Below are 18,027 nucleotides of genomic sequence, written 5' to 3'. Positions count from 1 at the left end.
TCATGCCCCTTCCTACCAGCCAGCTGTGACATTATTTCCTTTGAATTCCGCCTGCGTCTTTATAAATCGCTGCAGCTGTCGCTGTCTCCTGCCTACTAAAATATTAGCCAGTCATCAAGCAGCGTTTCATCCGAGCTTCGGCACCAACTTCTTAAAGGCCCAGAGTCTGGCGCACTTGTCGCTCATTAATTAGGGTTCGTCTACAGGGATGACTACGCTGGAAAAATATATTACAATATTCTAAAGTTCAGTTGGGAACTTTGGATCTTCAGAAAATGTAGTTCATTCAATAAATATATTTTACGTTAAAAATAAATTGAACAAAAGTAATCAATAATACAGAACTAAGTTAGGGGCTTATACATGAATGATGTATACGCAATATTATTAAGTATACGTTGAAAGTATGACTATTTTTATTATTATAAAAAAAAGATTCTTCACTGAATTTTAATTGTAAGAACTGTCAACTGAAACATTTAGAAGTCCATTAAAATGCTATTATAAATGGTGCCACAGGGCTTAGTATGCAATAGTCGTAGTTCTTCTGGGCTTAGAGTATGTCAGCATATGAGAATACAGATCTCCAGAGGTTCCAGTGACTCCCTCGAAAGCAGCATATTTATATATTTTTTTGAGTGCTCTGAGCCGTGTCCCTGTCCAGGCCCATTATTTTTTCAGGTATAGTATAGAAACATTGACCAGCGACGGACGCCCACAATCACGCTGCCTCGGCTGCTGCTGGCGTCTCCGCTGGCAGAGGTCCTGCTGTTGCTCGCTCGTTACTCGACTGTAAACATTCCAGGGCAGCTTTCACTCGAGTCACAGAATACACAGGACACATATCCAAAAGGACTCGCTACCGCGGTGACTCAAACGTTCGGCTGCGCTCGGCTGGAAGCTTCGTTTTCGGTTTTCCGTTTCGGATTGAGTCAGATTGTGGATGCTGCGTGGCTCGTGGTCCATGGCCGTGTGAAAAGCTGCGTTGAGCGCATTAAGTCGTTAGGGTACAACCAGACAGGACGCACTTACTCCGAGCTGCCGCCATTCGTCTGCCTTGGCGTGTGTGTACCGTTAGTTCAGCTGTCCCGTGCAGAGGGGGAAATTAGCGGGGAAGCCCCGATCTCGAACCGAAATCGCAATCGAATCAGAGCCAAATTCAAAGTCAGCGAATCGCTGACCATCGAGGTGCATAAAAAACTTGCTGGCTAGTGCGTGAAGAAACTGTCAAAACAAGAAAAGTAAAAGAAAATAAGAAAATAAATACTCCAATTCCCTCTGTGGCAGCTCCCGCGCGTCCAAGTGTGTGTAAGTGTCGTCTGTGCGTGTGTGCGTGCGTTTCCCCAAAAACTTCAGATCGAGTGTGTTCATCAACAACAAATAAGCAGATAAAAAATTCAAATAATATTTAATAAAATACGAAACGTATACAAGCGACAAGTAGAAGAAAGTCGCATTAAATCGTAGCCAATTAAAAATGTTTGCTTAAACGAACCAAGGTAAACAGAACGAGCAAAAATTGTTGCTCTCTCCCCAAGCGCTTTTCCACTTTTCCGCTTTCCCCTCCCCGATTTCCCCACAAAAACCAATGCACTCGCTACGGTGCAACAGCTTAAAAGTATGCTACGATTTTCCCACTCAATATTTCGTGTAATTGTTGCGCCTGCTGCTGTGCTGCATGTCCTGCAATGTCCTGGGGAATTGTTATTGGCCTTCCGTTTTTGCGAAATAAGCAGAAAATTAAATATGTGAACATACTTCGAAATGAAGTACCGTGCTGATGCACCGCAAACTGGCTAAAAAGTTGGTTTTGTTATTTGCGAAATATTTTACGTTTGCCTACGATTTGGTTTGCTTTCGGAAACAATTCCATTTGCTGGCGAAAATTTATTTGATTTGCGGCCAGCCACAAGAAAAATATCCGAATTTGCAGAATGATAAAATTGTGTAAACATTCTGTACACAAGGCCAAATTATAAAGTTTCCCAGCGAGTTACTCGAAGTGCAGTGCTGTTTTTTCTGTGTTGAGCTCGTATTTTGGCTTATAAACTGTTGCTTCTGACAGTTATCTCCACGAATCGGAGCAATTTTCCCAGGCTGGCGGAGGGAAATCCCAGGCGATTTCCTTCCATTCCCTTAGTTCCACTTGCTTGCGCATTTTTTCCTTGGCTTGGCTTTTTATCCTTCTCCGCTTTTCGGTTGTGCTTTGACTGATTGTTTTATTGGTGAATCGCAATCGAAATCGTTGCGACTTAAGCGCGCTTTTATTGCGATTTAAAACTCACATTTTTGTGGCACGATTGTTTGAGTGCGTTTTTGGCTTTGGCTTTCGACTGCTGCGGCGATAATTAAAATTTAATTGTGAGCAACTCAAATTGCGAAACCATTGTGCCGAGATTGTTGCCAGTGGCTCTCACACGAAATTGCAGTTTTGCGGTTTTCGGTACGGGTTTCTCCCCCAAACTTCCTGCTCTCGCATTCCTTGTTGTCCTCCTTGCCTTGCCTTATGCAATTAACATTTGCACTGTTATCAATCAGTTGGCCAAGAACAAAACTTTTCTTTTAGTCATTTCCCGTCACATCCTTCATGACTCCTTACCCCCGTGCCGCCTTCTTATCATTCAATTTGGCCAAAAAGGGAAGAAAACTTTTCTGCCAAACTAACAACTGGCGAAAGCGGCAGCCACACACACACACACACACACACACACATACACTCACGTAGGAGGAGAGAGGCGAGGAAAGAACAACAAAAAAGCAACCAGAACGCGGCGTGTCTAAGTGGGCGTAAGTGGTCATGTACATGTGTGTGAGCGTCGCTGTGTGAGTGAGCACATGCGAATGTGTTCATATGTGGCCAGCTGTATGTGTGTGCCTTGTGTTGAGTGGCAAGTTGTGTACACACGCAGATTTTTCATCAATCATTTTGCTTGACTACGCCTAGTTCACATTTTAGGGCATGTAGTTTAAAAATTGGGCCGCAGCCCATCGATAGTTGGTTTGCTGGGCCACGGGAAGCGTGCGGAGCGCGTGGTGCCACATGGGATTGGGATGGTGGCTCTCGGAAACATGAAACGAATGAGGCATCTCGAATGGCGCCTGAAGCGAGAAATGGCGCCCCCCAGAGTTTACTGCTTTAAGACCCTTAGAGGTCCTTTAAACAGAAGCACAAGAAAGTTTTCCAAGCTCCTTTGATTCCATGTTTATAAAATAGGTTTTAAAAATTTTCTTTAAAATATATTTTCTTTCGGTTTCAAGATATAAGTTTTACCTTACCTTATTTCGAAATAGCCTAGTTTTGTTGCTGTTCGATTTGTGTTCAAACAGTCACTGTTTATTCGCTCAAGTGTTGAGCTAATAACTTCATTAACGTAAGTCAGTTAACGAATCAAATTTATTACCTTATTTATTATACGCCCATGGCATATTAACGTAATCGCCTTTATCTCTCATGTAGTGAAATATAAATCCAATTTATGCTTTGCGTGTGGTTTAATATTCCTTTTGATTGAGATATATATGTGGGTCAAAAATTGCAGTTTATAGGTTGCAAATGAAGTATGAAAAATATTTTAAGCATTCTGTATACTTTTGTCTAAATAATTTTTTTATACAAAATTTGGCTGGTTTTCAGATAAATTGAAAAGCACTTGACAATTGAATTGGTTTTTATAGTCTTATTTTTGGTTTTTACCTGCGTGCTATTGTGATAAAATCAAATCAAATGTGCACCATGGCCAGCTTTAGGCAAAATTTTTTACCCAAACAAACTAATTCGTTCAAATGCTAAAACTTTCAGCAAACCAATGTATTATTTTCGATCGATGTTTTCACCCTACGGTCTTGAATATTAAATATAATATAAATATTGATGGTTACGAACAATAAACTTGAATATTTTCTTATAGATTGTTTTGTAAGAAAGTAAAACTTTAAAAGTTCGAAGTTAATAAATTATAATTGGTTTTATTATTAAAGACAACCGTAACTTGTTTAGACATTTAAATTTTCATTTCGTTTTTAAAATTGATTAGTTGTGATTAATATGATACCGCAGAAGTATCCTTTTTATTTATCTGTAAAGGGTGGAAAGTTCTTAAAATCATCTGACTATCTCTTCATGAAATCCGTTCCAAGTTTGACCTGCCTGAGGATTCTTTATGATGATTTCAAGACGTTCTGCTCCGGATATCTTTGTCCTTTTTGAATTGGCTTCTGCCACTTTTCCCACCTTTTTGTCCTGTTCGATTTAGAAGCTGAGCAGACATAATAAAGAGCCAAAATGAAAAAATGCGCTGTGCGTTTGTGTGCGTGGAGGTACCTTTATTCTAAACGGCGAGGACACACCGGCACAGATAAATGGGAAACAAATACATACCCAGTGGCGCACATACCGATGCAAATGGAGTTGTCGGAATTGCTCCACTTTGCGTATGTATACACTGGTGTGTGTGTGTTTGTGTGTGTGTGGGTGCGTGTCTATCTGACTGCGAGAATCCCAAATCCCGAATCCAACCCCCGTCATCAACCTGCACCGAAACACTTAAACCCAAACACGTTGTCTGTGTTGGTGGTGGTGTTCGTGTGTATTGGTGAGTCGTCGTCCTGTTCGTCCTTTTTACTGGCGTCTACGCACAATATGTTTCGCCTTTAACCCAACCGAAAGCTTTGTCTGACGAGAGCTTGAAGGAGTCCTGAGTCCTTGCTCCTTTTTTCTGGATTCTTGTGGAAGTTTTAATGTGATTCCTTCGTATTAATTTCGACATCGTCATCGTTGCTCCTGCCTCCTGTCCTTTGCCCTCCCCTTTCCCCTCTCTGCCTTCAGCTTCTGCACCCCTCATCCTTCTCTGCTCCCCGTCATTTTCTATTTTTCTCCTTACGCACTTTTTATTGCTCGTCCTGCGTTTGCCTTCGTTTCTATTTTATTTTAACAACATCTTCGTCGCCAGCACGGAATTCTGTCGAGCTCGGCGCTTTTCCTCAGCAGTAACTTAACCGCTACCCATCTCAATCCCAGCCTCTCACCATCTCTCACTTTCTCCACTTTCTCCGCCGCCCGCTCTCTCCCATTTCTCCGGCCCTTGTGCATGTGTGAGTAAAGTTTATATTTTTTTTGCGTTGCTCACTCTTTTATGTTCATCATACGAAAGCGCGACTTTGTTGCACTAAACGTAAGTTGGAAGATTTACAACTTTTTGGTTTAACACATGCAATGTGGAAAGGGGCAGGGGCAGGTTCCGGAAAAGTGGGGTAGGCTTACGGATAGACAGACAGTTGGGGGTGAAGGCCACGCAAGAGGACTCACAGAAATCGCACAAAAAAAGAAAAAAGAAAAACACTACACGAAGCCCCAAAGGAATGCACAAAGTATAAAGCTCATCACGATGCGGAGTGCGAGGTATCCTTGCTGCTGTAAACTTATCCTTAAAGGAAAAGTTATTATGCATATAGTACGCACTTTTTGTTTCCTCTATTTTATTGGCCTGAAATATGAGGCTTAAGTAATTAGCAAGAGGCGGAATTGCTTTGGGGGTCAGCAAATAGTTTACGATGGCCAGGAAAATACCTACAGGTGTAAGCTTTAAATTGTTAGTAGGCCCCCGAAAATGCTGCACAACTATATGAACAACTTTCGGTCGGATAATTACATTTTTACGAATCCAGCTGCTGAAAAGTCTCAAGTTACTTATTAAATTTCATGGAGCTTGGAGTTGTATTGTAGTTAAACTTCTCTGGCTAGAGTGCAAGTAAAGTTAATAAAGCATGCGGAATTAATTTCAAAAAAGCTAACATGCAGTGAAATAAACTTTTAATAACTTGAACTTGTGGCAGACAAATTAAATTTTTAGAAATGTATTGTACAGGGGAAACCTTATAAAGAATACTTCCTATGTATATTTTACAAAATTAAAAATAAAAATTATATTTCTAGCTCTTTAAAATTTTGAAAGTTTCGCCATACTCTAGCTCTAGTTTATCCAATAGAAGTTTTCATATAGAAATAAGATTGTTAGTAAGATAATAATACTTAACTTCAAACAGTTAAGAACTTCGCTTGAAAGTTTTATCGACACACGTGTTATTTGAATATGTCAAAAATTTAACTTAATTTAGAAGCAGTTATTTTATTCCTAACTTTAGATCTCGGAAATTTCACCCGTTGTCCAAGTTTCAATTGGCAAACAAAGGGGAAAAGTTTTTTAATTGCTCATTACGTCTGAATCAGGTTGCTGCACTTGCCGCAGTGGAAAAGCCGCAGATTTTCATCATACGTACATCAAAAGCATTTCTAATCAGCAGGCAGTCGGCAAAAACAACAACAGCCACAAACAATATGTGTGTCTGTGTGTGTGTGTGGTGAAAGCGCAAACAAGTTGCAAGTTTACTTATCCTGCCTTTCCCCTTTTCCCTCAATTTTTTTTGCCAGCCATTGTTACGTTTGCGTATGTATGACTATGTACACAGAGAAAAATAATAATCCATTTGATTACATTTTACCAGACCTTGAAAATATCAACGAATCCGAAAGCAGTGGATCATGCGTTTTATTCTGCTAGCTAAATCAACAGATTTCACAGCTTTTTTCTTTTCAATCAGCGGCCTTTTCAAATGAAATAACAATTTAAACATGTCCATATTTTTTTCTCCTTACTTGTGTGTATGTGTGCGTGGGAATTGGAGCACGTAACAGAAAAAAAAATGAAGAAAAAACTAGCAGAGACACCACACAGAAATAGAAATCATTTGAAATCATGCCGCACTCATAAAACACTTAAAGGACAATTTTGCTGTCATACAGAGAAAAAAGGGGGAAAGCTGCTTTTGCTGGCGCTTTTCCTTGGCAGGAACTTGGGGTTAATTAAATAAATTCCTAAGCCACTTTTGCCCGAGCAGAAGCTTCATAAATTTTTGAACAAATACTGCCAAAAAAAAGAAATAAAATGGAAGCAAAACGAATTGGTTATACATAAATATTGGTGTGCGTGTGTATGCAGGGGTTTTCAGCAAGCTTTCACCCGCAAGACAACAACAAAGGGCTTGCAACAATTGGCAGGACTCCGTTTGCCGTGCTCTTCCAAGTGTAAACAGAAGTTGAGTTGGTCGAGTCCCTTTCTCTCTTTTGCTCAAAATGAGTTTCGGGGAAAACTCACTCAAACGTTCCATCAATGGACCGATGAGTCCTGAGTCCGGAGTCCTGTGCCACTGATAACAGCCGCACACTCTCACACTCACCCACACCAGACAGCACACACGGATAGAGCTGTTTAAAAAGATGTCCTGGCACAAAAAAAAGGAAGAAAAATACACCGATTCCTAGAGTAACAGCGCGGAAAACGTTTGATAACGCCGCGCGCACAAAAGTATGCTACACAAAAGCCAGCTCGCTCTCTCTAACTCCCGCACACCCACTCCCCGTGTCTGTGTGAGCTTCCTGTGTATTGGTGTGTGGCACGGCTGTTTGGCTGTGCATTGGTATGGGTGGTGGTAGTAAATAAGCAAAAGGCAAAGACGGAAATAAAAAGGACAGCAAGTGGACAAGACAATGAAATTGTCATAAATAACAACGTTGTCTACCAACAACAGGCAAAGAGCAGCAACACCAACAACAACAACAACATCGACAGGACAACCAACAACAAAACCCCAACTAGCTGAGTGACTGAGTTTCTTTTTTTCGGCTGTCGTTGTTGCTTCTTTTTCGGTGTCTCTTGGTCAGTGGCTCAACTCTTTTTATCATTTATACCAGGCCCCGTCCCCAGGGTATTATTTGGGTAGATTAAGTTGATGGAACTCGGCGGGAAGGATTCGGAGCTCTAAGGTGTATTTTATGAGGGAAGCCGAGAAGTGGAGAAAGTGAAAGCGGTTAAAAGGGATTAGGTGTCGATTTTTTCGAAAGTTGGGAAAATTAGGAAATATTCAATAGGACACAGGATATATTTGTTTTTATATCATTTTTCTGCCTAAAACTTTAAAGTAAATTGGTTTAATATCAAACCTTTAAAAATTCACATTGGAAAACATGTTTTCTTGGAATCTAAAGTTATCTGATTTTCCGTCCATCGATAACTGTTTGATTTATGGAAAAAGTAAAAAAGAAAACAAACTTTTGCCTAGGAAATCACTCGAGGGACTCTCCTCATCCGAGTTGCTTTAGTTGGAACTCCTCTGTACATTGGATCTATATTCCTTACCGAGTTTCCCCATCTCCGTTTCACTTTATTTTAGTTGCTTTCTTTTCATTTTTTTTCTCCTTTATTACATCTTTTTTTTTAGTTTGCCCTGTGTTCTCATAACGGATATTCGAAATGGCTGCTGCGGCGGCTTTAAGTGACTTTTGTCAAACTTTGTGCGCTCGGCCATCCAAACACCAGTACTTATAGTTATCGAAGGGTCGCAGGACCTCTGCGATGGTAGTGAGGAGGTCCTGCGGAGCACGAGGGATTGCCAGGAAGACACTCACATTAAACTAATGTTTAGTTGGCAGTCGCAACAGTTTTGCGAGTGTTGCGACCCTCGAAACTTTGACCGTAAATTTTGGCACGTGATGGGATGGGAAATTTTTGCAATGGAATGGGATGATGTCGAATGAATCGCAATGGTGGGTCATATCAGAAAGTGCCGCGCCATGATTGTTCTGGGTCACTTGGTATTGAATTTAATTTTAATGGGTTGTGACTTTGAAAGAGCCAAATTTCTACAATCTACTCCACAGAGTCTCGTGCAACAGGCCATGAACAGATACAATTGTATTCAAAATGGATAGGCAAGACCTTATTAAGCTGATTACATTGCGTATTCTGATTAAGTTGTCTATTGTGCTTGGGAATTTGGGAGAAAATCAATAAAATAGTGGGCATTCACAATCTAGACGGCAAAGTGGAAAAGCGGCAGATTGATTGACTTGTAGCAAATTAAACGATAATACCATATGCCCCTCATAGTTAATATCAATAAACATTTACGTACTTAAATATTCACATCACTCTCTTTCGATCTCTCTCTCTCTCTCTCTCTCTCTTGCTCTTTTCTATCTCTTTTTGGCCTGGCATACAGATAAAAATCCAATTTAAATAAAAGTTTTTTCGTTATACTCACCACATAAAGGCAATATGCAAATATTAAACAAAAAAAAAACACTCAGAAAATGTTAAACAAAAATAAATGAATGCAAATTAAAAAGCACGAGGAAAAGCCAAAACAAATAACAACAGCAACAATGTGTTCATAACTATTAAAAACGGAAAATTAAAACAAAAAAGCAGTGGCTTTAATTAACGCATTATGCTAAATCGAAACCAAGCTCATCTGAATCTCTACTCTCGCATCCATGTTTCTGCATCCGCACCCGTATCCGCATTCGCATTCGCATCCGCACCTGTATCTGTATCCGAATCAGTATCGTTGCATCTGCTGAGCGAATGAGACGATGCAGCAAACATGCCAGCTAAATTCCAATCCAAAAGCCCAGAATCAATACTTCAATCAGTCTGGCCAGCAAGCAATCAAGCAATTCCATCATCAATCTCGCAACTGCCATCAACTCATCAACAATAACAAATGCAACCAGCACTGCAACAACTGTCCCAATTTAAATGCCACTAACTAAATGCATCCAACTAAAGCAAGTAAACTTAGATAACTCTAAACAATAAGCCTAAATAAAAAAAGAAAATAACCAAAAGCACCACTCGAAGGCGAACGAAAAGGGCGAGTTCAATACAATTTTCATATTAATTATGGAACATTCATCAACAATTTTGTTGTGTTTGTTCCATTGTAAAAGCCAAAAGGTCGCCGATACTTTGCAGCTGCAGCAACAACGACCACTGCAAGAAACCGCAACAACTCCAGCAGCAGCAGCAACAAAATCAACCAGAAGACCAACAACAATCGAAGCAGCAAAATCGGCAGCAGCATCAGCAACGCAGGAGCAACTTCAAGCTTCTTTTCGACAAAATTGCTGGGTAAGTGGAATGTGGAGATACAATTTTTAAGTGAATCGAAACGGACAATAAATTCGACGAATTAGGAAATGCAGAAATTTAATTTCCACTAGTTAGCTAACTCGCAAATACTCATAGATACATATGTAGGCAAAAAAAAGGGGAAGAACTTGATCCGTTTAGAATTGATTCAGAGCCAATAGGGAATGCTCTTGCTTAAAAAAAAACAATCGCCTGCGAGGAAAAAGTGTGGATAAAGGATAATTGCTAGGATACGAGAAGCAGGAAGAGTCGAAGAAAAAGTGCTAGTGTGGGATTTTAAGAAGAGTAAAAAGAGCGGTGTAAATGGCAAGTAAATTCAATTAAGTTCATTTACTCAAAGAAGGTACTAAATTGGACAGAGGGATTTAGGAATTGGGAGCGTAAAATATTTATTCGCAAATTTTCAATTATATTCAATTTGAATATATTTAGCTGATTGTACGAAAAATCGAATGGCAAACTTATTTTATTTTTAAATTCAGCAAAATAAAATTCAAAGATAATAATTTCATTAAAATCTTTTTTTAAAAAATATGACAATGTAGTTGGTTTTATAGAACGTTTATTTTTGATTCAAAATATTACGTATTCGCATGACTTTATGCTGCTGATATTCCCCGATTTCCCAGATTAGTTAGGGCAATGGAAAAACTTGCAACTTGTCAGCGTGACGCCTCGGTCAGCCGGCAATCAAATAGTGTCGAGCTCAGCGATGTCGGAACTGGAAAATACTAAAAAAAGAGCAAACTAGCTGGAAAATTTAAAATGGCATCAAGGCAGCCGGATGAAAAACTGCAAATCGTCGCCGATGCAATTGGAGTCGACTGTCTGTCCTCCTTCAATTTAGTGTGCCGTTTGGGACTGATGCTGACCATTCGCAGTAGCTTGTTATGAATTTCATATTACACACGAAAATCCAATAAAAATTACCGAAAGCAATTTTCCGTGCAACGGAAAGTAGAGTGGCGAGGGGGCGCTTTTTTTTTGCCGAATTTCTTACCATCAGCTGAATTTTGACTGGTGCTTTTTAGCCGTTTTGTTAAATTGCTGCCACACACGTTGCTGGCCAAAAAATGTGTGTGTTTTACTTACTTTTTTTTTTCATGTCAACAACTTTTTTCCAAGCATGCGGAACACGATGCATTTTGTTGCCTTAAAAGAGTACACATTTTGTATTTCTGTGTTTCTGTCGTAGTGCAGTGCCAAAAGTTGCTTAATTTGATTTTAATTCACGACGGGAACAGAAAATTGGCACCGCCAGAAAAAAAAATAAGTGGATGAAACAAATTTGTGTCGGTGGGTAATTACGAATTGTAATTCGCTGGCTCAGCATCAATTAAAAATTCCACGAGTTTTACCCTTAAATTATAATGGCAGTGCTGTTTTTCTATGTGCAAATACATTTTCCGGTGTATTTCAGAGTGGAACCCCATCGACTTGAATCATGCTGTTAATTCGTGGAGTTTAAACAGGACCTGCTGGCCATGTGACATTTTGGCTGAAAAGTCCATTTCCCCAGTTGTCAAGGGCTTATAATAGTTTTCCATACTACTACTACTACTACTACCCATCGCCTCATTTGTTTGATGTATTTTCCGCTTTTAGTCCAGTGCACTGCAGTGCTCTGGATATCTCTGGGATGGCTCCTTTGAATTCCAGTTGGTTTATTTCATTGCAGCCAAACTGTCGTATGCAAATCTGCTTTGCTGATTAAACCTAAATAATGTTGCCTCTGCTATGGAGCCTTTCTTTGCTGCGGCTCCTTTTTCCTGGATAGCCGGGTGTCCCTTGGCTTGCCAGGATCTCCAGTTCTGCAGTTGCACTCTCACATTGTCTTGTCTGTCGCTGTGAAAGATGGTACGAGTAGTACGCCATGCACCTAAAGTTGAACAAGTTTGCATAGAACTTGGATACAGATGCGACTTAGCAATGCGATTCGGATTTATATTTACACTTTTGGCTTTGCTGCAGTTTTATTTACCCTGGTTTGAAGTGCGGATTTGCTTGCAGAATTATTGTTTATTAAATTTCTCTCAACGGGCACTCGTTTCGAGGGCATTTGTCCGTCGTTTCCGGGAGAATTCATGCGCCCTTTTCCTCTTCCTCTGCCGCTTTGCTGATGCTTATTTTTTGCCTCGTTTTTCTTCCTGTTAAATCTGAGACAATTTCTAACTTATAAGAGGCCGCCTCCATTTGTGTAATGGCACAGGGTCCTGCATCCTGCAGCAACAGCTTCCGCTTGCCGTGCCGTGTCCTGGCCACTTGTTGTTGCCCCTACCCACACAGATGCACAGATAGATAGAGAGAGAGAGAGCGAGAGAGAGAGAGACAGTCACAGACACACGCACACAGATACGCTAGCTAGACACACCAACAGACCATCCGTACTCGTACGAAGCCCACTTTTTTGTTTTGTTTTGCATTTGCAGGATGCCTTTGGTGTATTTCCTTTTAGCCTGTCTGCTGCACGAAGTACAACATTTCCAATTTAATTTCTGTCTCAGTGGCCCCTCGGCCCTCGTTGGCCACATCCCATATCGTGGCAGACTCCTGGCCGTGGCTATTGTCTTTGCCTTTGTTTGCTGTGCCATTTCCTTTTTGCGCCATGAAATTAACTCTCCGCCTCTCCGCCTCGTTCTCCGTTTTACCAGCTCCGCCCGCCCTTATCTGCCTGCAATAGATTATAGTTGAATATTTTTGGTCGCCGTTTTAATTAAACTGCGCCAATGGCTGCGAAATTGTTTGTAATGTCAGCTGCACATCATTCCCATCATCTGCATCTCCATTCCGCTGCTCCTCGTAGTCGTTGTCATCCTCATCCGTTCATCCGTTCATCCGCTCATCATCACCATTAACATCACCATATCCATCGGCAGCATTGGCAGAGTCATTACCGATGCGATGTCTGACCCAGTTGAGCGGCAACAGGCGGCTGGTGATGGGATCGTGGCTTTACTTTCGGGTGCAAAGGTCACGATTTAGGCCGCCCTTTAAGTGTTTTCGAATCGGATTCGATTTACTTTTAGAGAGGCAATTCTAAATAAGGAGGAGCATAATGGAAACTTCAAATTTGTTATTTCTGTACATTAGTTGAAGAAAGGAATGGATTATGGATAGAACATGGCTTGCCAAAGCTAACATCCATTAATCTTTTGTCCCTCCTCAAAATTTGCCTAAAATACCATGCAAACTTGACTTTTCTGTCACAACGGTTTTCATTAATTAACCCAATAAATCCGGATGTGGAACAAATCTTATTATAGTTTCAGCTTCGTGAGCACTCACGAGTCCATTTGGCAGCACCAAAACAATAAATAAGCTTCTTTGCGTTCGCCAGTTTTCTCTTCAATGCACTTTTGCATTTCCCTTGTTGCTTGGGCTGTGCATGTTGTTGTTGTGGTTTTTGTTGCTGTAATTATATAGCACTTGTTGTTTTGGCTTTGTGCTAACAAAAGCCTTGACTACACCCCCCCCTTCAGCGAAATGCGCTCTCAAAAGGGGAGAAGAGGCGCCAATAACCTCACTCGAAAGTATGAAGCAGTATTTTGTCGAAATGACTTTTGACGCTCGCTCAATGGCAATATTTGCAGCGTCCATACGAGTGCGCGCTTGTGTGTGTGTGTGTGTGTGTGAGTGTGTGTTATGCTCACAGTGGGTGTTGGTGGGCGTGCGTATTGAATGTGTACGCTTATCGCCATGTTAGCAACTGAATGAGTGAATGAATGGATGGCCGCAGAGCACATGCAGAGGCGTCTGAGTGCGTCAGTCTGTCATTCTGTCATTCTGTCAGCTTGTCAGTCAGCGTTCCAAAATCGAAAACACTCTAAACTCTATGCTGAAAGCTCATTTTCCATGCAGTTTTACTTTGATTGGCTTTTGAATCGCACTTAGTCGCTTGATTAGCCTGCTGAACGAACATTACGCATTCAATCAAGGTTTGAGTTTCAACACCGAGCAAAATGGCAAAGATATTGCTACAAATCGACATCTTGAATTGGTGCGAAAATCTGAATGTTGAGAAGCCCATTTATATTGTGAAGCCGCAGCTCTTATACTTTTGGAAAGTAACGTGTAACTTCAATGGCTTATTAATAGTATTTATAGTTGTTAGATTTCGCTAAATTTTTCACGTGTGTATTAGGGCTTACATTGTTTTAATCCCTGGCAACTAAGCCGCTAAGTGGATTCCCTTGAGCATAATTTGCAGCGGGCTAAAGCAAATTTGTGCAGCAATGTCCTGCCACGCGAACAAGTGTGTGTGTGTGCGTGTGTGTGCCGTGTGGCCACCAAAGGGTTCAATTATGAACCAACGACCGCAAAAAGTTGAAACCTCAAAGCGGATATAGTGAGGCACTTGTGGCACACATCGGGGCCACTAGGTAATTTGAGGCCTTGTGGAGTGTGCTAAAAAATGCAGCTACCACATGTGCAAAGCTCCAGTCGACGAGGGAGCCGCAACCAAAGCCAGATTCCAATTTTTTTTTCTGTTCTACCTCGTTTTTTGTCGCGCCTATGTGGCTGCAACAACTTTATCGGCAAATGGGGTGGGGAAGGAGAAGGTCTACCGAGCAGGACTTACTCCTTCAATTTCAGGGCTCATTGTGCACGACGGCTGCCTCTCATCATTGGCGAAGCATTAAATTGACTTTGAAACTTTTTACCTGCCAGCTTTGTGCCAAAAACCGAAACTAAACTTGAAATTAATTAACCGCGACAAGGACGAAGGACCCTCTGCGCCCCAGAATTTATACACCTCAACCCTGCTCTCTCGCTGCCCCACTCACGCACACGAACATAACTCATAAAACCTCTAATTACACAAACAGCTGACGCAGCCATAGACAAGGACATAGAACGTGCGGGGTGGCACTGGAGCACTGGAGCACTAGAACACTGGAACACTTCCTTTTACTTCGGGTGGGGCCGGGCTCCATCTTGACTCCAGCTCCGCTGGGGGAATCAAATAAGTTGAATATTTTAATTTTCCATCATAATTAATGCCCTTTTCAACCTTCCAAACCCCGGGACTTAGTTTATCCCAGATGATGCGGTTCCTAAAGCATCCCATCCCATACCGCCAACTTCTCCCTCTGCGGCCATCGAGCACGTGTAAATTATTGTGGCTTTCTACGGCACTGATGGCCGGCGCCTGAAAGCATGCACATTCGCACCCAGTAGTTGAGGATAGCAAGGGTGTGCTGTGTTTCTAATGCAATATGTAACGGGTGAAAGGAAACGTTTTGGGGTCTATCAAATCTTTAGTAAACTTTAACTTCCATGATCTGAAGAACATTCTAAAATTAAAATTTAAATTTCACTACCAATTTTTACACTCAAATATTTTAAATATTGATTTATTTTAATTATAATATTCATAACTAATTATGTAATGAAGCAGTGGCCTACGGGGTATAGAGTGGTGCTGTGATTCTACGTTCTTATTTATTTTTCGTTGTTTTGCGGCATCGCGGCATAGCAGCTCATGCCACACGCAGCCACGATGCCGCCATCGTCGCATGTATTTCAATTACTGCATTTCTCGGCCCAATGCCCTGCCACGCCCCCAACAGCCCCGCCCTTCGATACATCCCCCCCGCTACCGCCCTCTTCCGATGCTCGCCTGGGAACCCAGTAGCCAGTGTTTTAATTTGCGCATCGCCTGCTTTTGTTATTTTTCTGCTTCGGTTTCTCCCTTCTTGTTTTTGTTCGACTCGCGTTTTTAAGCAAATTCATTGTTTTAATTTACTCAAGTTTGTTGACCGAAAACAAAAACTAATCAATGACTGGGCTCGCAATGGGTGGCTCAGTGGTTCGGTGGTTTGGTGGTTTCTGACGGGGTTATCGGAGGTCTCCGAGGTGACGGAGCAGCTGCATCTCGTCCCACACTGGAAATGGGTTAGAAAAACCCCTAATGAGTGCCACAGTGTATATTTTTTAATTAAACATTAACTTAGTTCAGCTTTTTGTAGCCATTTTTTTGTACTCGTTGTGTTCCAGTCTGATTTTCAGGTATTTGTCCTTTGTGGTCCTCTGCTTTGCGGTAAGCAGTTCGCTTCGCTAAGTTGTGGCAAGGGATCTGATATCAAAGGACTTAACTCAGCCAGGATTGTGTGTATAGGGAAACCTCAAAGGCAGAAGATATTACGTCCAAAGGGGGTTAACGCAAATCGCGTTAAATAAGAAAAGGGGTATCTTCATCAATTGAAAGGGGACTTAGCACTTGGCTTCAGCACATGAAAGCGAACTATAATGAGGAGGAAAACGAAATTGGCTTAATTATACATTCAAAAACAAGGGGAGATTTACAAGAAATTAAATTTTAAAACTCATTTTTAAGTAAAACTCATTTTCCAATAAATTTGTGTTTTTTTTTATCCCACAGCTAACATCTTACAACTGAACGAAACAACGATACTAAGCTGTACTACACAATATATAAGGATCAACAAACAAAAATAAAATCAACCAAAAAAACAACAACTGCTACCTAAGGTTTCTCAAAATCCAACAAAAACAAAATAAAACAAAAACAAAATGAAAACCATATAAGCGACCCAGAAAAAGTGCAAATTATGTAAATTATTTCAAAGGAAAAACGCAAAGGGAAAACCGAAGAGCACGCGAAAGAGAATTAGTCAAATAAAAGCGACGGAAAACGAAATTCTGAAAAAAAATATCTGTGACCAGGCGAAAACCGGAAATTAAATCTGCAACGCGGAACTAAAGTGGAAGAGGAAGCAGAGCCACAACCACAACCGCAGCAAAATCCGAAGAAAGTCGACGGAAAGCGCGTGCCAAATATTTGCTCGCAAAATACCAGAATAAAATAATAATCAAAGGCGCTTCCACAAAAAACAAGAAAACAAGAAAAGAGTCAAATTGAGAGATTCTAGTTTCTTTGGAGATAGTTTAAAGCGTCCCATGAAATCTGCTGCATTGCACTGAGAAGGTGTGGGTGAAGGAGTACGGACTTCTGGGAGACCATCGTCGTCCATTGTTGAGCTCTGACCCACACGGCGGCGCATTGTCTCGGTCTATTGTGCTAATCATCGCCAGTTGGGAGCACCGGGCGCTGGTGCCCTGGCCAACAATTTAGCCAAGGTGACGAGGCGGGGAAGGCCAACCACTTCAAGGCAGCTCAACCACACCAACGCCCACTGTGAAAGGAGGCGGCGGATCGGGCGGAGGACCAGGAGCCGCAGTCGGAGCAGGAGCAGGAGTAGTAGCAGGGGCGGGATAGCCATTCAACCCGAGAGCCACGCGATACAAACAAGCCAAGGACATGGACTCCCCGCTGCCAGCGTCGCTGTCGCTGTTTGTCCTGTTGATCTTTCTGGCGATAATTAAAGGTGAGTGCTCCAAGACAACTATTCACCCGAGATCTGGCTCTGGCTCAGTCTCGGGCTCCATCGCTCCCATCACATCTGGAATCCTTGTGCCGTCTTTGTTTGTCCTCCAGCGCAATTTACCTTGGCCAACAACTTTCCCTTTTTGGCCCCGGTTTGCTTAGGGTGGCACTAATTAAATAATTGTAAATATTAAAGCATGCGGTTAAACTTGGTTTATGCTTAAGGGGCGAATGGTCTTATAAAAAAGGGAAACCTTTGCAGTTTTTGATACTTACCCAGTGTAAAGAAAACATTTCGTACATTTTCTTTTATTAGCCTAATTGGAATCTATAAAGAGAAAACCTTGAAATATTTAGACATTAAATGCGTACTTTTTAACTTTATATATCTGCATTTTTCACCATTAAAACTTGATTACACTTTTTTTTGACACAATAAATTTGAAATTCAAGCTCAAAAGTCTATGATGTGAAAGGTCAAAACTTATCCCTGGTCTCAAAGTCTTATTACCCCATTTATACTGTTGACTCTGGCAGTTGTTGAACGTCTCTCCTTACCACAGACTAACATTTGCGTTAACAAGTGCTCGAGATTTTTTCGCAATTCGCTGAGAGCGGCGAAACTCGAACAAATCCCACTCATGTCGCACTATCAATTTCAAATGCGAAATCTCCTCGACTCGACTCCACGCC

General features: G+C 41.3%; 1 protein-coding gene across 5 annotated transcripts in view; it reads left to right on the top strand.

Moving 5' to 3' along the window:
• Positions 1-1,177: 1,177 nt before the first annotated feature.
• Positions 1,178-18,027, top strand: part of LOC6611860 (acetylcholine receptor subunit alpha-type acr-16) — a 90,958-nt gene continuing 74,108 nt past the window's right edge. For all 5 annotated transcript variants that reach the window (XM_032715807.1, XM_032715798.1, XM_032715802.1 and 2 more), the window contains exons 1-3: positions 1,178-1,499; positions 9,055-9,965; positions 16,369-17,335. In XM_032715807.1, the coding sequence (XP_032571698.1) occupies positions 17,269-17,335 (67 nt within the window). In that variant the 5' untranslated portion in view covers positions 1,178-1,499; positions 9,055-9,965; positions 16,369-17,268. The remainder of the gene's footprint in view (positions 1,500-9,054; positions 9,966-16,368; positions 17,336-18,027) is intronic.

This window comes from Drosophila sechellia, chromosome 2L (assembly GCF_004382195.2).
Source record: "Drosophila sechellia strain sech25 chromosome 2L, ASM438219v1, whole genome shotgun sequence".
In the NCBI taxonomy this organism is placed as follows: domain Eukaryota; kingdom Metazoa; phylum Arthropoda; class Insecta; order Diptera; family Drosophilidae; genus Drosophila; species Drosophila sechellia.
The sequence above is the reverse complement of the archived record's forward strand: the minus strand, read 5'-3'. Positions and strand labels throughout refer to the sequence as shown.